General features: G+C 29.7%; 4 protein-coding genes across 13 annotated transcripts; all 4 read right to left on the bottom strand.

Annotated features, from left to right (window-relative positions):
• Positions 1-73: 73 nt before the first annotated feature.
• On the bottom strand, positions 74-7,354 carry LOC132913064 (uncharacterized). Of its 5 annotated transcripts, XM_060971036.1 has the most exons (5): positions 6,745-7,354; positions 6,057-6,120; positions 4,403-5,978; positions 4,078-4,312; positions 74-448 (listed from the first exon to the last, which is right to left on the bottom strand). In XM_060971036.1, the coding sequence occupies exons 2-4, from the start codon at positions 6,059-6,061 to the stop codon at positions 4,103-4,105; spliced, it is 1,791 nt and encodes a 596-aa protein (XP_060827019.1). In that variant the 5' UTR covers positions 6,062-6,120; positions 6,745-7,354; the 3' UTR covers positions 74-448; positions 4,078-4,102. The 5 variants fall into 5 exon arrangements, with proteins under 5 accessions (XP_060827019.1, XP_060827023.1, XP_060827040.1 ...); XM_060971040.1 differs by lacking the exon at positions 74-448 and having other exon boundaries at positions 2,234-4,312; positions 6,650-7,354; XM_060971057.1 differs by lacking the exon at positions 74-448 and having other exon boundaries at positions 2,234-4,312; positions 4,403-5,975; positions 6,650-7,354.
• A 136-nt stretch (positions 7,355-7,490) lies between these two features.
• On the bottom strand, positions 7,491-10,011 carry LOC132913256 (sorting and assembly machinery component 50 homolog). Of its 2 annotated transcripts, none has more exons than XM_060971450.1 (8): positions 9,839-10,011; positions 9,518-9,589; positions 9,352-9,426; positions 9,050-9,268; positions 8,694-8,908; positions 8,241-8,619; positions 7,860-8,154; positions 7,491-7,766 (listed from the first exon to the last, which is right to left on the bottom strand). In XM_060971450.1, the coding sequence occupies exons 1-8, from the start codon at positions 9,857-9,859 to the stop codon at positions 7,582-7,584; spliced, it is 1,461 nt and encodes a 486-aa protein (XP_060827433.1). In that variant the 5' UTR covers positions 9,860-10,011; the 3' UTR covers positions 7,491-7,581. The 2 variants fall into 2 exon arrangements, with proteins under 2 accessions (XP_060827433.1, XP_060827441.1); XM_060971458.1 differs by lacking the exon at positions 9,839-10,011 and adding an exon at positions 9,677-9,778.
• Positions 10,012-10,997: 986 nt separating this feature from the next.
• LOC132912829 (anoctamin-1) lies at positions 10,998-16,764 on the bottom strand. 3 transcript variants are annotated; one of them, XM_060970617.1, is made up of 11 exons: positions 15,937-16,764; positions 15,249-15,616; positions 15,021-15,146; positions 14,480-14,959; positions 13,261-13,654; positions 12,953-13,185; positions 12,663-12,860; positions 12,150-12,585; positions 11,872-12,077; positions 11,508-11,792; positions 10,998-11,439 (listed from the first exon to the last, which is right to left on the bottom strand). In XM_060970617.1, the coding sequence occupies exons 2-11, from the start codon at positions 15,558-15,560 to the stop codon at positions 11,128-11,130; spliced, it is 2,982 nt and encodes a 993-aa protein (XP_060826600.1). In that variant the 5' UTR covers positions 15,561-15,616; positions 15,937-16,764; the 3' UTR covers positions 10,998-11,127. The 3 variants fall into 3 exon arrangements, with proteins under 3 accessions (XP_060826600.1, XP_060826608.1, XP_060826611.1); XM_060970625.1 differs by having other exon boundaries at positions 12,156-12,585; positions 15,937-16,763; XM_060970628.1 differs by having other exon boundaries at positions 15,249-15,553; positions 15,937-16,763.
• Positions 16,765-17,292: 528 nt separating this feature from the next.
• On the bottom strand, positions 17,293-21,235 carry LOC132913184 (prenylated Rab acceptor protein 1). Of its 3 annotated transcripts, XM_060971269.1 has the most exons (5): positions 20,938-21,235; positions 20,412-20,645; positions 20,125-20,324; positions 19,378-20,054; positions 17,293-19,289 (listed from the first exon to the last, which is right to left on the bottom strand). In XM_060971269.1, exons 1-4 carry the CDS (start codon positions 21,006-21,008, stop codon positions 19,948-19,950), a joined length of 612 nt encoding a protein of 203 aa, XP_060827252.1. In that variant the 5' UTR covers positions 21,009-21,235; the 3' UTR covers positions 17,293-19,289; positions 19,378-19,947. The 3 variants fall into 3 exon arrangements, with proteins under 3 accessions (XP_060827252.1, XP_060827246.1, XP_060827236.1); XM_060971263.1 differs by lacking the exons at positions 20,125-20,324; positions 20,412-20,645; positions 20,938-21,235 and having other exon boundaries at positions 17,293-18,929; positions 19,006-19,289; positions 19,378-19,937; XM_060971253.1 differs by lacking the exons at positions 20,125-20,324; positions 20,412-20,645; positions 20,938-21,235 and having other exon boundaries at positions 19,378-19,937.
• Between the last annotated feature and the right edge of the window lie 7 nt (positions 21,236-21,242).

Below are 21,242 nucleotides of genomic sequence, written 5' to 3'. Positions count from 1 at the left end.
TCATGTTTACTAATTCATTTTTCGCGATACGCAATTGAAATTTACTGTCGTTAGACAGAAATATTGCATCAACTGAGGAAACTTCCCTTGAACTTTATTAGTATGATTATCTGTTATTGGCCACATTAATTGCGTTAGCAATTAATTGCAATTACTGATAATTCTGTAAAATTTAATAATTTCGTGGCATAAAGCCAAGAAGCGGACACCGGATAATTTTGTATTTTTGCAATCGAGCGACTCATCATTTGACCAAGGGCCGACGTTTGTCAACGTTGTGTCAACAACACATCGCGTTCTACATCGCATCGAGAAACTATAGTGTTGCAATGGTCCGTGGTGTAGCCCTCTCTATTGCGCCAGCCATCCAGTTAAAATCGTGCCCATCCTCTTCCGGTTCACCTTCTCTCCTCGGTGCTCTTTTCACTGCAGATGTTTGACACGTTTCCTGGACAATGATGAATATACTGTTGCGAGTCGTTGTCATCGTATTTGTCGTCATTTTGCTTGATCTTGTAAATTATGTATCTACTAATAAAATTGCAGAGATCGTAATCTCTTGCTTCAATTAAATCTTAATTTCTATAAGAAATTTTTTATACAGATTTCATTCACACATATTGAGCGAATTCTATTACACTTCTCTACTATTCGTTTCTTGAGAAATTCCCTTTACATTTATTTCCTAAGGAATTTCTCTTTCTCTGATATTTGTTTCCTGAGAAACTTTGTATAGAATTAATCCTAGTGAAAATGTGTTGAAAAATATATTTGAGGTTTCAGGGAAACGTCCTGCACAAATGAAATGCCGACTAGAATACCTACGATATAACACGGGTATTTTCCGTTATCTCATGTTTTCATTCATCCTGCAGGCGTTAAATCATTTAACAACTTCGAGCAACACATTACGCTTCTACTCCTTAATAGGTTTCTTCATTATATCACGCGCGCTATACCTTATGAACAAAGAAAGCGCAGCAAAAGATCAAAATTTCTAATGCTGTAGTTGTAATTCAATTCCATGGAGTCATAATTCATTAAACGGTGCACGAAACGGAACCCTGGTAAAGAAACGAACTTCCAGGAACATAACTATACTGGGACTCGTGGTAATTAAATGTAATTCGATATCTTTCGAGCGTATCCTTCTTATCCAATCGCGAGAAATCTATCGCAAATAAAAAGTGCACCTGCACAGATTACGATAAAATACATAATTTTCTATGGAATAGAACGAACAACAACGGAACTTTCCCACGAGATATTTTTCCGTTCTTCAATGTCAGAAAGATATAACAGCTGAAGGATGAAACTATTCCACTCTTATTATTTCTACTGCCAAGGCTGCGCCTTTGATGATACGTATTACTTTACTTGGAATGACCATTAGTATTTCTAATTTTCTAACGTTAGTAATTAATTTAGACATCATTAGTAATTCACTTTCACGTTCATTTGTGAATCATTGGTTTAAACACAACACTTGATTTCTTAAAAAAAAAAAAAAATAATAAAAAAGGAAATAGTTTGGTAAAAAAGTAAATATTGTCTAATTAAAAAAACTGTAATGAACCATCTGTACATTAGCCATAAAAATATCGATATTGTTAGAAATATCCATCGTGTTCGTTCCATCGGAACCAAATGTTACAGTGTCGAAATGACATTGTTCTTCAAAATGAATTCGTAGGACAATCCGTAGGCAATTAAGAAGCGGGATCCGTAACTGCAACGTTAATTTTCTGACCACCAATCAAGCACTCCATAGTCATGTAACTTGCCCTTGGCATAATTCGGATTGTATTATTACATTCATTGTTAGAGTCTGAGAAACTTCTCAAGTTACTCATGACAGCGGCTCTAATAATGTGTCGGAACCATTGTCAGTCCTCCCTCATTGGCATATGCAATTAATAACATCATGTTAGTGATAATAAGAAGTGCATCTAAATCCAAACCAGCAAACGTATATACATATTTGGTATCTGACCAAAATTAAATGATAAAATCTCATACCAAAGCATTTGTTGTTCTGTTACATGAGCCAGATTTTATTTTGGTAAGGTCTAGCCTTCTTTAATGGCGTTTGATGAAAAATTACGTTAATCAGAATCGTGAAATGTTAATTGAAGTCTTGCTCCTGTTAGTGGGTATCATGTATACAGTGAAAGTTACTTTTACTAAACAGGTGCCGAAAATTTCTTCAGGCCAAACATCTCATAAGCCATAGTAAAAGAGATTAATGCATTTATTCAGTCGAATATATACATATATTTATATACTAAATACATACGTAATATCACTCTGATTTCCAAAGTGAAAATACTATTTTAATTTTCCTCGCTAAAAGTTAGACATAGACGACTACGTACGTGAAGATCGAGTCTCCTTTTTTGTAATGTTACATATTAGAACTTAAAATAATTTCTAAATTAATGGAAAGAAGTTGTTAAATAAGTGTAAGTAAAAGATTATTATAAAGTAGATTATAATTTAATTATACAGATTTCTCGTATAGCGTCACACATATCACTGATTTTTGTTATGTACACGCAAAATAATTGCTAATTGATTTTCAGTATTATTAACAGTACACAACAAATTTAGCAAGGAGAATTTTCTTTGTCCTAGTCCAAATTAAATTTAACAGAAACTAAACTTATAAATTAACGTTTCTTCAAAAGCATTAAAAACAAATTTATGTTCATTCGATTGAATTATGAACAAAATATGCATTATTTATGCGAATATATATACTTGAATATGAGTTGAATATTTATTTATTGAATATTTTCATTAATGTCTTCTATACATATTTAATATAATTACAATCAAAAATAAAATCTTTAGATACAAATAATATGATATTAGATAATGATTAAAACTGAAATAAAATTTATCTTATACCATCTTGATCTGATTGTGAATTTCATTTCCTAACTTATTGTAGCTTTGCCTTGTTATAATTTTTTTCTAATTCCAATATTCGCGATACAATAGTTACCCATAAGAAATATTCAGATTTTTAAATAAAATTATGATAAGAAATCTTTCTAATAAAAAGATGAAAGATAAATAATGCATATTAATAAATAAGGCAAATGTGCGTAAGCTGCGTATTTGAAAACGAAATTAGTGGATATTTTTTATTTACATATACTAATTTTTTATTATTTAAACTAGTAGAAAAGAGTAATTATATCAAGCATTTTATATTTATACTTAATATTTAGTATCCACTTGAAATGGATTTAATTATATCGTACAGAATTAAATCTCTATTACACGTGTAACAAAATTGTCACGATTACGTGTAATTTTATGTGACTTAATCTCGTATTTAAAAAATGTACATATTTTATAATTACATTATTGGAAATGTTATGAAAAAGTTTCGACTTTATTACAAAATAGTTGCACAGATGAAGAAATGATGTATATTAAATATAAGAAACATGAATAACTAGTAACTTCCGATAATTTATTTTTCTGTCATACAACGAAAATGATATCTATTTATATATTTAATAACTAACGTATGATTCAATTTCATATTTCATAGATTAGATAAATAAGATGAAATAATTTAACCAAGAATATATATGTATGCATTATTTACATATATATAGTCTGTTACCTTATGCTATTTATTAACAGTTATCAGATATTTGAGAAATATTAATACAAAAATGCTTATATAACTTAAGTTTCTCAAATTATATTAAATGATCCAATATGAAATTTCCATGTCTAGTAGGACATAAAATTTAGCACTTGTTGATATGTTTACATATGCAACAGACTAACCAAAAATAAGAATTTACAGCTTATAGATTTATAAATTTGTAGTTAAAACAAGTATGCAGAGTATACCAATCAATATAGATAATAACAGAGGACAAAATTTATTTCCACCACTAATGGGTATATTGCAATTTAACACAGACATTGTACATTAGTAACTCACAGCCTATTTTGTCATCCTAAAAGACTTATTATACATATTTTCTTCTTCTTTAATACATCATCTCTTCTTCTATCTTATATGACATTAATTTTGAATGATACAGTTACCTTGAAGGAACGGTGAATATCAACTTTATTCAGTAAGTGTAAATCGCTCATGCCAAATATGAGTTCTGTGCTGTACTGTTAATATTGGACTAAGAATACGTTCTATAGAATTTATTCGGCCTCTAAATCGTTCCCTATCTCTCGCCATTTGTTCCCATGGACCTTTTCGAGCTGCACGGTACGCATAGTCCCAATGCATCATTATATGAATTACTGGATTCAAATTAAATTTTACCTATAATAAAAATGTTACAATAAAAGGTTTAATAAACGGTAATTCACAAAATTGTAATAGAAAAAGTTTAAGTTGTAAACGATTAATTACTTTTTGAATTGGAGATACAGATATTTTATCTTTGAATGATTTTTCATCTTCGTTTGTTTGATCTACATCGCTCTCTTCACTGTCTTCACTATATTCAAGATCACTTTTGCAAGTTACTTCGGAACCAGTCTCAAATACTATACAGTAACTATCTTCTGAGTCAATAGAACTTTCTGATATTAAACGTGGTCGAAATGTATTCTTTTGCAAATCGTATCTGTTTTCAATAAAATCGTGATCAAAGGTGTCTGTTTGTTTTGGACATTCAAGTATACTTCTCATTTTTGCAGAAAATCTAGATATACCACAATTAATGTTTCTGCGTGTTTTTTGTTTCTGAATTTTGGGTTCTACATCGGCAAACGTATATGTCAGAGGACTCACTGTCTCTTCTATAATATATTGTACAGCATCTACTGTAGCTTCACCTAAATATAAATTTCCTGATTCTTCTGTTTCCTGAATTTCTGTTATATTATACTCTTCAAGTTCTTGCCAGCATTTAAAATCGTTTTCTATATCTACTGTAATATCATGTTTAGTGCGTTCCTTTCTGTGTCTCGTTTGGCTGACTCCAGAACGCCGAAGCTGCGACTTTGCTCGTCCCCGTCCTCGACCTTTTGCCACCATATTAAGTTTCCTCCGTTGCCTCGGTGAAAATGATCGTTTTGGACCCAAGTCTGATTCAACAAGGTCTGTTTTACAAAATCTATCTGTTACACTGCTAATAACTTTTTGCAACATATTTGTGAACAAATTAGGGACTGCAGCTTGTTGAACTATCTGTGTACTTAATGCATTTGTACTAGATGTTGAACAAGAGTTTTCCTTATTTATAATAATCTTATTATCCACACTGTTACTAATACAATTAAAACATTGTTTTTTATCAGACATATCCTTACTGTATGTATCTTCAAAATTATAACAATTTTCCATAGCACTCATTTCCTTCGTATTTATATCAGAACAAATGTATTCAAACAATTCCTCCTCACTTGTTTTGTTCGAATTTTGAAGTGATATTAAATAATTACAATTATTTGTATTACATCTAACATCTTTATGAATGACTGATATCTTTTCATCAGATCTCTCTGCATCTTTGTTCTTGCTATCAATATATTCATAGCTAAATTTTGAATTATCTTTTGTATTTTTATTACAAATTTTGCATATGTATGATTTCTTTTCATCAAATACATCATTATGAATACTCTCGACAACATCTAAAGATTCTTTGATCTCGCCATTGGAGATGTACACATTATCGGTATTTAATGGTTCTCTTTCACCTGTCAGATTCTTAAAAAAGTCGTGTGAAATTTCATTGTTTACAACTGTTACATACAACGGATAATTAATACTTGCTATGAATGAAGCAGGAACTTTAGAAAATTGTCCCCAAAGTACGTTCAAAGCGTTGAGGACACTGTGAAACATGTTTTCTTTCTTTGGGCTTTGCATGTTCGTATGTCCATTCAATGTATCGTTCATCGAATACATTTTTTCCATTGTTGTATCTGCAGGTAAACTCTGCATAGAACACATGCTTAACAATGAAGCAAAATTTCTGCTAAAAAAAAAACATTGAATTTAAAAAACAAACTCAAATTTTTGAAATATTATATAATATACATTTAATTATACATACATCATTCAACACAATGGTACTTTTCGACAACCTCTTCCTGTTCTCATAAATCTTCTTTGTTTAGCTGCAAAATCAAATTTAGCATTTTAGAAATATTGATTAAAAATGGTTTGCTAACTATAAAAGCAATAATTTTATAGTTATCTTTCATAGTTACCAAACCATTTTTAAACAGTGTTTCTAAAATGCTAAAAGCTGGCAATTATTAATAAATAAATTTAAACTTGATTATAACATGACAAAATGATAATATGTCAAATTTTGCAAATTATCAAATGTTTTCTAAAACTTTATAAGAAAACATTCGATAATCATGATCGTTAGATTTTCAATAAATTATGTATATTAATTTGCAATGTAAAAAGGGATTCATATTTTATAATATATGTAATTTTATCATTTCGATACTCAATATTTAATTAATTGACAAAAGTATCATATTCCATTTTTGCATTTTTAAAAACACGCTTGAAATCAATATATATAACATTTATAATCACGATACGGACATCATGAATTTATCGCGCACACTCCAAATATTAATTAAGATAATAGATTATTAAATAACGGCATATCCAAATTTGAAGAATTACTCAGATTACTTCCGTATGCATAACGGCATCATTATAATTTTAATATTAAACATGATAATACAATTCTACAAGATATTTTTTTTCACTCAACATACAACAAAGATAGCCTCCACAATCGCAACAACCACAATCACGTAGAATATTTTGTTCGCAATATGACAACTGATTTTTTCCTGTACCACACTTTCTATGCTTTAACAATGGGTTTTCGATAAACTTCGTTACTTCAGATACAATATTTCGCTTTAATCCTTTAATAATTCCGGAGGGTTCCATTGTAAAATGACGCATTATTATAACACACATTTTAACCATAACTTCTAAGCGGCCATTTTCAACTGGTTACTGCATGGATCATTTATAACTTATTTATCGCAGGGGCGCTGCCTGTCACAACGATTCACATTTAGACTATCAATTCACGAAAGATAAAAGTCTATAAGTAAATCTAATTCTGCAAGATATGTCCTTGATAATATCTGATATTGGAAAATAACATATGCATTTTATTTATATTTTATTTATTATTGATTACACTTAAATATTCAAAAATATAGACAAACCATACTATGTAATCATTCATTTCAAACAAATATAATGATTCATCATAATAAACTGATTCATCATACTTTGATGCAATCTCTGACTTTTCGCAGAAAATTATAGTTGGTTTCGTACTTGATGCAAACTAGGAAATATATGTGCTCATCTTATGTAAACAATTGTAATATAATAAAATGTAAAAAAATTCCGAAAATACGTTTGGATTAGTTCTTATTTGAAATGCTTTTTGCTGATACTTATCTCTAATGGCATTAGAATGTATTCTTCATAAAAATAATAAATTTATAATTGTAATTTATTTTACATTAAATGCGTACGATTGACATAAAAATAGTATAGAATATACAATTTACTATCCCAAAAGTTATTTATAAGTACTGCAATCCGAGTCCGAATTGAAATTGTTGCAATACATCGCTTCTGACAAATAACAAAGGCATAACTAAGTTTAATTCTACTCTCGCTATATTTCCAAGTTTCATCGCAATACCCCCGCCAACTGCACAACGAACATTTTCCTTAAAAATTTTCATATTTTCCTTATAATCATTTGCTGCAAATAATAAAAAATTACTTATTTTTGTAACTTCACAGATGATTGGAAATGAAGATAAAAAAAGATATTTCAAAATTTTTAATGTCGTACCAAATTTGAAAGTGAAATTTGATACATTTCCACCATTGATGAAACCATGTAATTTAAACAAATCACCGAAACCGTGACGACCGGGTCTAAATGGCAGTGGTGTGTATAAATGAAGCGCAAGTGCCCAATATACATCGCCTCCAATTGAATTTCCATCGTGGCGAGGTCCACAGCCTCTCATATCGAATCCTCTAAGATTCAATGGTCCACCCAAGAAAAATTGATCGGCGATATTTATTTTCATATCATTGCTGATTCCTCGAAGCAATCCAGATTGAAAACCCAGCTGGAAGGTCTAATGAAATTTCTATAATCAGACAAGTTGTACAGAAGATAAATCATTCAAAAGTCTGATCTAGTTCTGAGTTAAAAAATACTTGCTGCATATTCATGAGGCGTCCAATTAGTTTGCATGATAAGTTCATTTTTAACAAACCCAATATCTCCTCCGAGACCAGCTACTTCTGTCGAAAATTGTACGAGACTTCCCATAGTAGGAAATATTAACGAGTCTCTTTTATCAATGGAACAAATATGTCGCAGTGCAGATTTCAAATTTGGACCGCATTGTTCTCTAACGCGAAACGACGCTTGTTTGGACGAAATAATCTCCCTATATGTAGCTTCATATTGTAAATTATGCTTCAGTATACCTGCCCCATCTGTGTTAAAAGCAATATCTAATAATAAACCTTTATCATATTGACTAAAACCAGACCATGGGAATCTATTTGATGTGTTAAATACACTGCCAGTTAATCTGTAAAAAAGGTTAAATTATATATTAACTGTAATTTATAACATTAATCTTTAAAATGGAATAATTTTACATACACTTTATGACGCCAACTACCTATAAATGGTTTAACAGCAGATATACTTATATTAGTTGAACTTTTTGAACCATAAGAGTATTCCATCTGAAGACGTTCTCCTCTTCCAAATAAATTGGGTGCTTTTGCTTGAATAATAACTGAACCCTCGTTATTTCCAACCATAGTGCTAATTCCACCTGTTAGACGTCTCATTTCATGTACCATAAAAGTGACCTGAAAAAGAACGTGATTTAAAGTCTCTCATACAAATATATGCTAACTTTTAGAGAAATGATTCATGAGTGAACTGGAATGAATTAAATCTGAGAAATTACTTATTTTTTGTTGAATTAGTGTGTAATTATATAGACCCACTTCAACGCCTTCTGGGGTAGCATGAGGACCTTGACTGGTATCAATGTAAATTCCAATATTCCCAAAACATCCTAAACCTTGCAATTTTTCTCTCACTTTATAGGCACGTAAAATAATATCATAAAAATCTTTAGCTTTAAACAATTCTGTTACTTGGGCTTTTATTATGTCATCTTTTGTTCTCATGAGTCCATCTACATGTATTCTATCAACTCTTGCCTAGTTTACAAAATATCAAGTCTTAGAAATTAATAATTTATATAAATAAAACAAATGGTTTATGTTTATATTAACGAGTGTACCTTCACTGAATGAAGATCAATGGATTTCTCTTTCCTTTTTTCAAGTAAATTCATCTTTTCATGAATGTGTGAAGACTAAGAAAGATCGTTAATTATAAAAAATATATTTAAAATATTGCATCTATATTGGATAAATTTTAAGTCAAAATATATGTATATTACTTACAGGATTATCTTTTTTGAAATTTTGTCTTTCATTATTTGAAGATTCGTTTGTATTTCTAAACATATTTGATTCCTGAAATGACAAAACACGCGAAACGTTAACGGACAAAATTTAATTAAATAGTAACTTGCAAAAATTCACTAAATGTACAATGACAACCTGTATAATAAAGAAAGGAATGCTCAAATTTGATAGAACATTTAGCACAATTATTAAATTTAAAATAACGATGTTAAAAATTATTATTAGAAATTACTCATGCAGCAAATTAATGGTTTTAATTTTAGGTTATTCTGTAATTTTCTAATAATAAGCGTATACCTTCGCATGAACAGTTCCCATTTTTGTTAGAAATTAATTTTTACTATTTGCATAAGAATTCACATTAAAATCATATAATAAATTATGTCAGATCTCTTTTAATGCTTAGTAAAAAATAAATGTAAATTTTTTTAAATCAAATATTCGGAATGACCGAGAATAGGATAGTGTGGTATTCTCAATACCGGTTCTATGATATCGCCCTCTGCGATACAACACTTTTGATAATAGGATAATAATAAAATTATATCACTTTAAACTTACAAAATTTAAAATTTTCATTGTATATATGAAAATGTTTATTTACTTTAATTCAAGAGTTTGCATTTTATATTATTTTACAGTTCTTTATTTAAGTTACACATATATGATGTAAAAATTGCACATTCATAAAAGTATTACATATCTATACTTATTAAATGTAGCAGGTAACTGTATCAAAATGTATATTTTAATTGTATATATTTAAAAATATTACAGAGTTTATGAAAATTATGGGAAAATTTTGTAATCAAGTAGAGGTAGATGTTACTATAAGATTAACAATACACATTATCATAATATTAAGAAACCACATTGTTACTTAACAGTTAATAGTTAATTGCTATATTGTGCATAAATGTAGAATAATTAATTCATTCTTAAGAAGTAAATTCATATATTAGAATATAATATCGCTTACAGGAACTTTTAGAGGAAGCTTTATCAATTATGTTTATGGAATTAAACTTTGAAATAATACAATAACAAAAATGTAATTTATGAAAGATGCAATAATAAGTGAATAAATAAATTACATTACTACGCGCATTTTTCTAGATTAAATATATAATTTGGCATAAAAAATAAAAAAAGACACAATAATGTAATATATTCATATATGTATGCCTTTAAGTTAGGTAATGAGTCTTCATTTTCATTTGTTAGGAACAATAGTATGAGATTCATATACATACACATACGTATTTTAATAGAGATATAAAATATCAAAATTTGTTATAATGAGAATACTTCCTTCTTTTTAAATAATTATTCATAAAAATATATGACAGCTTCAATATCAACATATATATATATATATATAAATTATTATTATATATATCTAAATATCGTCTTTCTAATTTTTTCTTTATTATTAATATTAGTTATACTTTTTATATATTTCTATTAAATAATTTCTTTAAACACATTCATTTGGAAATCAGATTAATGAAACCAATATATGTAGGTGTGACTAGCATCACAGTTATAACTTTCTATTGATTTCGTTAATTTGGTCTGCAAAACGGTTATAACGCGGCAGGACTAACTCGTGGATGTGTACTAGTCGGTGATACAGGACTTCCATGAACTTCTAAATCAAATTCAGAATTAGATAAACTATTTCTCATGACTCTGTTCCATCGATTCGTGTTTTCATTTAATGTAATATGTTGATTTGTTTCTACATCATCAGCGGATCTTTCACGAGCACGAAGTGCTTCTTGTTGAATAATTATTTCATTAGTTATATACGTTTCGCGTCGAATTTTATCCCTTAACTTTGGATGGATATCGGGGATACACCATCGCACGAATATCATGACCAAAGCAACAACATTCTGGAAAAGATTGATTGTGTTAGCTGTTAAAATTGATTTTTGAATTTAAATTTGCATTGATGGTATACCTCAAATACAACAATAAAAGCTAGTCTCGCTGCAAGTACGTGCCAAAACATAATTGTATATTGATATTTGTTTGGCGATTCAGGAGGTTCTCTATAATCTGGATATCTACATATTTCAACTTGCTTGTGAGAAGGTAAAAATGGTTCAGTACCATTTTTTAAGTCACTTGTATTAAATTTGGAGAGAGAATGATCTAGAAATCCTTCCAGAGAATAATTATCAGAGACAGTTATTCGATAAACTAGTCTTGGTATAAAATTAGAAGTAAAAGCTATAATGAACGCCTAAAAAGTTCAAATTATAAGTATACAAAAAATTATATATTGTTTACATAGAATACTTTATAGATAGACACAAACTTACATTAGTTATAACTGATAACTTAGAAATAGAATCAAGAATACGAAACCATATGCCTATATCTGTAACACGTTGTCCAACTGGCCTTCTGTACATTGTCAGTAACTTTTTGGCATCTAATCTCATTTCAAAAACGTTATTCAACAGTGCAAAAAATGGTGCTAACGGAAATGCAGCAACAAATATAGTAACAAATCCATATTGTAACACTGTAATATATAAAATATTAAAATTTAAATAGGCAATATAAATACATATATCTAGTTTTAAAAATATAATACCGCTACCCATTTCTAAATACTCAGGAAATAAACTTCTTGGACCCCATTCCACCAATTTATAATCCTTAATCCATTGCAGATATTTCCGAGTAGTAACTTTTTTCTGCCCATCTTTTGTCTTCATCCCAACGTGTACTTTTAAAGTATTTAACCATTTGTAAAATAGTGGAAACAACATTTCTAATATTGTATTCATAGCCTGCTTGCCAATCATGATAATGCTTAACTGTATGCATAATTCCATAAGGCAGCCACCAGGGCCACATTCTTCTTGTCGATATTCGAAAAAGCGATTATAATTTCCCGGATAACCAACGAATTTTCCTTTAAAAAATGCTATATAAAATATGGAAGCATAGTAATTAACAAATTCGAGTAAATATATTTTTAATGTTAAACTATCATCAAATTCAGTTTGAGTACGAAGCAGTTCAATCTGTAAAAATAAAAAAGAAAAATTTAATATTTTTAAAAACGAAGGAAAAAAATATCGTTATTATGATATTAAAGTACCTCAGTTAAATATTCAGCTAGCCAAACATAGACCCAATTAAATACTATAATGCAGCACAAATTAATGCTAGCTGCAGTAGCTGTTGTAAATAATATTGCATAACTTGTTACCATAGGATGTCCATAAACACTTAAGGCGGTTAAAACAGACATTCTATATAAAACAACACCTAACACTGCTGCCATTGCTATTGCAATCTATAATTTAAAACATAAATAGAAAGCAAATTTTTTGAAAAGAAATCATAATTATTAAATTTATTTCTTTTTTATATTCTATATTCACAAACCAGCAGTAAAACGACAGAAAAACTGAGAATCGTAGCGGGAACTCTCATTTTCCAAAAGGGAACTTTCGGTTCTTCCGTATTTGTAATAATATTGAGCGATTTCTTTTTTATATGTGCTAAACGTGCTAAGTACTGAGGACGAGGATGTTCCTCTTGAGCATCTAAACCAGTTAAATCCCATCTGTGAGTTATTTCTGCTGAATACCTCTTCCATAATTCCAAAAACAATGTAGCTAATAAAATATAATACAAATAATAATGAAATTTACATTGTACGTATGTATAGCTATTAAAAATACTATACATACCCCATAATGACATAAATATAGAAAAAAACACAGTTGATGGATTATCAAACAAATACGTAATTCTTGCGTGTAAGCATGTTTCCTTTAAATCCCAATATCCACAAAAATGATCACATAAGGGACACATTTGAATGATACCCTTACCATTACAAACATCTTCGCTTGGTTCGTTAGAATACAAAGTCGCGCAACTGTATATGAAGCATAAAAGGCCTACGATACTAGCAGGTATCAGCATATGTGTATAAAATCCTAGCCAAGCAAAGTAAAGTCCAATTTTTACTCCAAAATATTCTTTGATATAATCCAATGGTTGATAGTGAAGACATTTTTTTAAACATGCCCATTCTTTGTACAAAAGATATCTCATAGAATCTGGTGCTTGTAAATCACCCTAAAAATAAGAAAAAATTGTATTAATTAAAATATTATGTCCTAAATAAATTCTTATCTGAATTATATCTAAATTTGTTTGAAATATATATTGCATGAAATATGAAAATTTTTAAATGTATATTTACTTAAATTTATTTACTTAAATTTATGTATAGTAAAAAGTATAAAATGTTTGCTCAATAAAATATTTTAGTCCTTGTTTTATAATCAAGATAAATTCAGCATTTTTAGTAATAGTCATATGTGGTGTATTAACGAAATATTCACTTACGATCGCTAACGAAAATTTATCATTAGATAGAAGGAGATACAAATATAAACGTTCATTGTCGTATATAAATTGAAGATGATAATGAACAAAAGAACAATAGAAGTTCAAAAAGCCTCAGTATACATACATACCTGAAAATCCACCCTTAATAACTATACTTTGTCTATCTATATAAATATATGTATAAAAACGTATTAAACACGATAAATACGGAAATCCTATAAACTGCTTTTTGTTTAATATAGATCCACATAGAATAATTACATTTGAAACAAAAGGGTAAACCATAAATTATATATTGCCGTTCTTCCTTTAAAGATTTTTCAACGGATAATTCAATGTTTCGGAAGTGTGAAAAACTGCGCGAAATAAATGAATGGAAAACAATAAAGCTTGTTGATATTACGATATAGCCGTCCCTACTTTTTAACGACACTAATAATGTAGAAAGACAATACAAGCATGTACCTATAACTTGACATAAATAGAAGTTATTACAATAAATCTAAAACTGAAAAAATGCGGAGAAAAAAACAAAAAGACATGGCTTACATCGTGAAGAGGATATGCGGCTATGTATGCTTTTTCCGAAATCAACCTTTCTATCCCAAATGCAAAATCATCATCCTTGGTTTCTGTAAATCTGGTTCTATCTAAAATAAACTGTACAATTCTAGCACGTGTTGCGGCAGTAAAAAAGTTTGGCGAGTCCAAACTGAATAAGTACTCTTTATCGCGGCTATAAACAGCCGTAAAATTATGTCTCATAGTTGGAAATATTGTTTGGTCTACATAATATTTTTTCATAATTCTCTTGAATAACGAATTGACTTCTTTAATTAATGCATTACTACGATTTTCAGGAATTAGCACGGTAGGTAATTCCTTCATTGGCAATCTAAGTTTTAATATTTCAGCATACCGTCTTAGTACTTCTCGAGGTGCATGAATTTTTATAAAATGAAGACCGTTTGGTTCTGCCTGTTCATATTCTAACTGTAAACCTTCCTTCTCCAAATTCTTTTCAAATACCTAAAAATTAAAAATAGATATTAAATAAAAAATACTATTTCTTCACTATACACTTACTTACACGTCTATATTCAGTACAGCGATATGTTTGAGCTTCCACATTGTACTCATCCCAAACAATTACAAAATCAATTGTACGAACTTCGTCACGAAAATATAAACTAAAAGCTGTTCCACATTTTGAAATCTGAAGAAAACAATTATTATTTCATGATTAACATAGTTTCATTTTTAAATATAAATAATAAAGTTGTAAAAATATAATAAAAATAAAAAGTTATAAATTTACCGATTTTGAACTTCTTCTACTATTCCTTAAATCTGTACAACTACCATCAATTGTTGTTCCATTATTAAGGGTTGATAAATCATCATTATGTGATCGCTCAATATCTTGTAGGGAGATTGCGCTATGCATACTATTCATACTCATACTTGTAGCATTATTTAATGATGAGATATTACGAACACTTTGATACAAAGTTTGTATAGATCCTGCATTTAAATTACTTGGTATTGATCGATAAAGACTTGCTTCAGATGTATTATTTCTATCTTTTTGTATCCATGGTATAGAAATTTCTTCATCATCCTCTTCCATTTTGAATTGAATTGATCAGTATTCAAATCTTATTTATTTGAATCTAACAACGTATACTACATGCAAGCCAAATAAAAAATATTTATATATTCATAAAAAAAAGTGTCACACAACATGTACATTACAAATATTTTATAATAAACTGAAGAATGAAATACATGTTACAAAGTAAGACATGAATAAAACAATGAATACTATTAATGAAGCTATTAAAATGGACAAAGGATTATATTAAAATTTATCCAATTTATATTAAATTATTCCAACTTTACAAGAAAAAATGATTTATTATTAATTTTATACAATATCTAACTATAATATGTTTACAAAATTTTCTATGTAAAAAGCACTAACTAAAATATATTAGTATGCTTACAGAATTTCCATGTTCCAATTAGAAATCTTTAATTCCGGATGCTGTACAGATATGGTACAGGAAATTGTCACAATATAATCGTATCGTGCATGTATTTTTAACCTTTGATTTACTACTACACAGATTTCTTTCTTATGAATTAGTTAATTTATGTGCATTTTTACAAAGTAACATACTTAGCATTTTAATTTTATTTTTTGAATAAATGCAAAGTAATATATATATATATTCACGAAGATGTAATTTCATGATTCATATTAATATATTACATTACACATGTGTGCAATTGTATGTATTGTATTGTATGCAATGTGTTAAATGATCACGTAGCCCATATAAATTGATACCATTTGTCACCTTCACTTGTTTGTGTCAGTTCAATTTATATAAATTCTTAAATTTGTAGCGACCAAAGGCACGCACAACTAAAAACCTTTGGTGTGCCAACGACCGATATGATTTGTGACATACAGGCCAGCAAAGCTATTTTTAAGAAAACTATTTTTTATGTGTCGCTTCAATTAGTCTCATCTGTATGTATCTTTTTGTTCAAGTTTTGTTATCAGTCTCAATAGCATCCACGAAAGTCATTAATCCCAAGTTTCTACGGACGAAACAACACGAACGTCGAATCGACGTCCGTTGCGTAACGTCTGTGTAAAATTATATGTATTTATGTTAAAGAGCTCACACTAAGAATGCGTGTCGCTTCAGTATACGATAACACATACATAAGTATATATATTTCTACAAAGGATATCACGCAACGAACGTTGTTTTGACATCGGTGCACCCAGGCTAAATGGCCCATTCGTCGAAGATCTAGTAATCACAGGCCAAAAACGACCAGAGACATCATTACAAACTACATCACATGCTTTAGACCAAGAAGAAATTACCCTGGGTCACTAAATGTGATAAATAACACTGATATATATCATACCTTATATATCAGTGATAATCAAATTCCGCTTTTGAAGAAGCGCGTTAAGGATGTCGAGAATATGATGTGCAACAAAAGTAATAATTAAATGCCTAATTGGTTGTGCTAGTGTGGGAATCAGCGACAGTTAGAGAAAGTTCCTATTTCATTCGTCCGAGAAAAAGTCTGTAATCCATTAGCGAATAAAAGACTTTCCTATCGAACTATTTTGTAGTTAATAATATCATCTCACCCCTTCAAACTAAATAAAAAGCAACGACGTTTCTATAATACATTACAATCAAATATAAATTCTATAATACATATTTCATGACACATTCATATTAAATATTTTCTTCAATAACGAATATTGAAATGAGACTATCATCAAAAATATTTTTTACAATTATGGGATTTTGGAAAGCTACAATTAATACAAATATTTCAATGTTTTATTTAACTTCCTATTACAACTAGAAATATTTATTTCGCAATAGTAGTAGTACAAAATATTCTTTGGTACTTTCTGTAACAAAGTAAATTATATATAAAGATCATTCATTTAACACTTTGACTGCCATATTGATCATATATGGCCGGCCACTGTTTCTCCTGTGACGCCACGGTGGTCATTGGTGATTAGGATATTTTGAATATAACCGATAAATAGAAAATACTTTGAAATAAAAAGTGCCCCATTGAACAATTAAACATTTTTATTAGAGCATCAATAAAAAAAAAAAAAAAAAATGAGAACAAATCTTGCATCTAACGGTGCACTGTGTTAAAACACTTTAAACATAAATGTGGCTCATCAATACAATCTGGACAATAGGTGGTCACCTTTTTGGTGCGATTCTTAGCAATTTTTGACCCTAACTGTTTAACATTTTTTTTATAGCACTCTCTGCAAAATTTTCGTGCCAGGTACGCTTGCCCTTCTTTCTTCTGCATTTCGTGTCGCGATCTTTGTCGAATAAGTATATCTGACGGCTCTGGTGAGTGGCACTGTGTAAGGTGCATTGCGAGTGCCATTCTAAAATCTGATACCTTGACTTTTGTTTTTGTTGCTTGTTTATAGAGTATCATCGCGTTTGAAATTGATGTAAACAATAATTCTAAAGCTAATTTTATATACCACTTGAGGGTTCTTCTATGTGGTGTAGAATATGCTATCATTTGATCTGATAAATCTACAGCACATCTTCCTCTGCTATAATCTACCACTACCATTGGTTTATCACAAACATAATTCTTTTTGCGGACCTCTGCCATTTCAGTTGAATGTTTTGTCGAAATCATAAAAATGTCACGCTCATCTTTCCACTTGAGGACCGTAATTCCCTTCTTATTTTGCATTGCGATAAGTTCACCGCGTTTTAATTTTTTAAATTTGACGTCAACAGGTATTCCCTTTCTATCTTTTCTTAGGGTTCCTACTAAATGAGTATTGCAATCAATTAATTTTTCGGCTAAATTTATACTTGTATACCAATTATCGGTGTAAATTGTGTGGCCTCTATGAAGAATATTGTTGCATATATTCATTACAACATTTGTGGGGGTTACGCATGGTGCAACTAAGTTTTTTCCTGAATATATTTCAAATTTGTATGTATACCCTTGGCCCGAACATATTTTGAAGACTTTGATGCCGTATTTATGTCGTTTCTCTTTCAGAAATTGTCCGAACTTTATGGGACCTCGGAAGGGTACTAGCGACTCATCAATGCATATCTCTTCATCTAAATCATAGTATTTAGAAAAATTTTGATTTAGTATATCAACAATTTGTCTTAACTTATACAGTCTATCATTTGTGTTTGCCGTTTGATTATTTGTAAAATGAAGGAACCGTAATAACAACTCAAACCGATTTCTCGACATAACTGTCCTTGGAAAAGATTGGCAGTAGGTGTTATTGGTACACCAATATGCGTCATATTTTGGTAACTTAACTAGGCTCATCCATATTAGTAACCCGAAAAATCGTTTCATTTCATTTTTGTCGGTTGGAGTCCATTTATCTACACGAATGGATCTTCTATTTTGCATATATTGTTCAGCGTATCTATTGGTTTCATCAACAATTATTTGTAGAATTTCTTCCGTAAGGAAAACAACGTAAAAACTGTGTGGCTGATTACCCTCGATCTGTACAGCAGTTCTAGATTTTACAAATGGGATTACACTTGCCGCTGTTTGTGTTATATTATTTGACCATTCGTTATCCTCTATATTATGTTCATTTTCATTTTCGATATCCATTTCATCTTCGGTATCCGGTTCGATTTGACGCCGCCTTATCTTGGGCGATACGCGGAATATTTCGTCTTCTGATGCTTCATATTGAGACGAGTCTTCCAATGAAGACTTCTCGGATGCACTCGAAAAATATTCAGTATCTGCATCCATATCTTTGAGGGGTAATCTATGAATATTATTATAAATACACCTTAGAAAATAATCGTAAATGCTGCTTTATAATCATATAATTGAAGTTAGAAGTGTGCACATACCTTACTATTATATATAGAATGAGCAAATACTGTTTACTAATATCTTCTACACGATTCAACAATATATTCTGGACGTTTTGCTTACGACGAAATAACGAATGCGAATGGTTTGTTGAAATAAACGAAGCCTTGTTATACTATCTCGCTATCAACTGTTACCAAGGCGCCACGGTGGTCACCCGTGACCACCAATAAGATAAACGGTCCATTGGGGAAGAATGTTGTCTTACATCATCAATTTATTATTATTTTGCCATTATATGCTTTGAATAATAAAAATACTCCCGTAGCATCCTGAGCGAAACATGTAATTTCGGCGTGGCAGTCAAAGTTTGAATATATATATATATATATATATATATATATATATATATATATATATATATATTATTTATATTACTTCTATTCATTAAAATTAAGTTTGACATATTATTCTACTAATTATATCTTACATACATGTATCTTTTAGTAATACATGAATTTGTATAAATGTATAATGCTTTATATTATCTACATATTACATAAAATTTGATTAAAATTTGATATAGTACATATCTATTATAATAGAAATCACACTTCTTGCATAACTAAAGAATTGAGTTCATCTTCTCCTGGACATAATATTGAGTCAATATTATAGAATGCTGCATGTAAAGTTATTAGAAACCAGGATACGCCTGAGAAATGAAATTTACACATAAATAATCTTACATTATATCTAAACAAAAGGATACTTATTTTATTTACCAAGAACCCAGAAAAGAGCTGCACCAGCACCTACTAAATAAAAGATTGGCAGTGAACAGATTCCTACCAAAGAATAAACTTGTGCTAGCGTTAATTTATGATTGAATATTGTAAGCTCCTGTTTAGCATGACGTTGCGAAACCTTATAACAAGTTCCAAGAGATGCAGCAACAGCAAGCAGCAATAATGGCGATGTAATCCTAATATCAAATATTTATTTTGAATTATTTAAGGTAAAAAGATATTCTATATTGATGAAAGAATAAATACACTGTAATAAACCTTACAAACAATATATAACTAATCCAACAAACACGAACAAATAATTGCTTTGGAAATATTCAATATTTCTCATAATTCTTTTACTCAATCTTGGTAAACTGGGTGGAGGTCTTATGTTGCTTGTATTAAGAAACATAGACCAAGGCCTAATATTAGCTTTTCTGTGTTCAATCCATTCATGAGCTTGTGGATATCCTATGTTACTGAGTGGAAGTTGTGGTATCTGTAGGAATTCAAGCCTAAATAACAAAATGTACATGAATTATTAACATAAATTACTATAAAACAATACAAAATTAAAAAACCTATTCCTTTTTAAAATATTCATAATAAACAAATAATTGTACAAGAAGCTTTTAGAAATGTAATCACAAGGGAAGTGTTATTCAAAAATATGGTAACTTTAACCAATAACTATCAACAAGATGTCAGTGTTATTATCATTGTAAAATTTCCTTGCTTATTAGACAACAAATATTTAACATTCTATCTGTGATCATCATATCCGCCTATCATGTATTTAATGATTACCCAGTGCCAGATTTTTGCTTTTGTTGAGGTATTTGCATATCTCCCGCAATCTCAATTCCCACGTCTGCCATTCTCGTTTTTTTTAATGATCAAATTTTCGGGAATGGGAACGTGTGATAAAGAAACGACTACTTATTCTCTCTGTTTGACTGTTTTACGTGGAGTCTCGTATCCCCACTGCAAGGCATTTGTAGCCTCGTTTTAGAAAAAACCCGTCGAAGGCAGTAAAACTCCCATCATATCGCACATCGAACTACTATGTTACCCCTACCACTACGACACTACTACACAAACACGAGCCAGCC

Source organism: Bombus pascuorum, chromosome 1, assembly GCF_905332965.1.
Source record: "Bombus pascuorum chromosome 1, iyBomPasc1.1, whole genome shotgun sequence".
Lineage (NCBI taxonomy): Eukaryota > Metazoa > Arthropoda > Insecta > Hymenoptera > Apidae > Bombus > Bombus pascuorum.
The sequence above is the reverse complement of the archived record's forward strand: the minus strand, read 5'-3'. Positions and strand labels throughout refer to the sequence as shown.

Excerpts from the sequence above, each read along its gene's own strand:
- LOC132913064 (XM_060971036.1), bottom strand. Across the intron at positions 4,313-4,402 it reads CTGTATCTCCAATTCAAAAA|GTAAAATTTAATTTGAATCC; the intron begins GTAATTAATCGT and ends TTTTTATTATAG.
- LOC132913256 (XM_060971450.1), bottom strand. The coding sequence starts at position 9,859 with ATGGGAACTGTTCATGCGAAG. Across the intron at positions 9,590-9,838 it reads TGGGAACTGTTCATGCGAAG|GAATCAAATATGTTTAGAAA; the intron begins GTATACGCTTAT and ends TTGTCATTTCAG. Across the intron at positions 7,767-7,859 it reads AAATTTCACTTTCAAATTTG|CAAATGATTATAAGGAAAAT; the intron begins GTACGACATTAA and ends TATTATTTGCAG.
- LOC132912829 (XM_060970617.1), bottom strand. The coding sequence starts at position 15,560 with ATGGAAGAGGATGATGAAGAAATTTCTATACCATGGATACAAAAAGAT. Across the intron at positions 13,655-14,479 it reads CCGCATATCCTCTTCACGAT|GGTGATTTACAAGCACCAGA; the intron begins GTAAGCCATGTC and ends TCTTATTTTTAG. Across the intron at positions 12,861-12,952 it reads TTTCTGTCGTTTTACTGCTG|ATTGCAATAGCAATGGCAGC; the intron begins GTTTGTGAATAT and ends TTTAAATTATAG.
- LOC132913184 (XM_060971253.1), bottom strand. The coding sequence starts at position 19,273 with ATGGATGCAGATACTGAATATTTTTCGAGTGCATCCGAGAAGTCTTCA.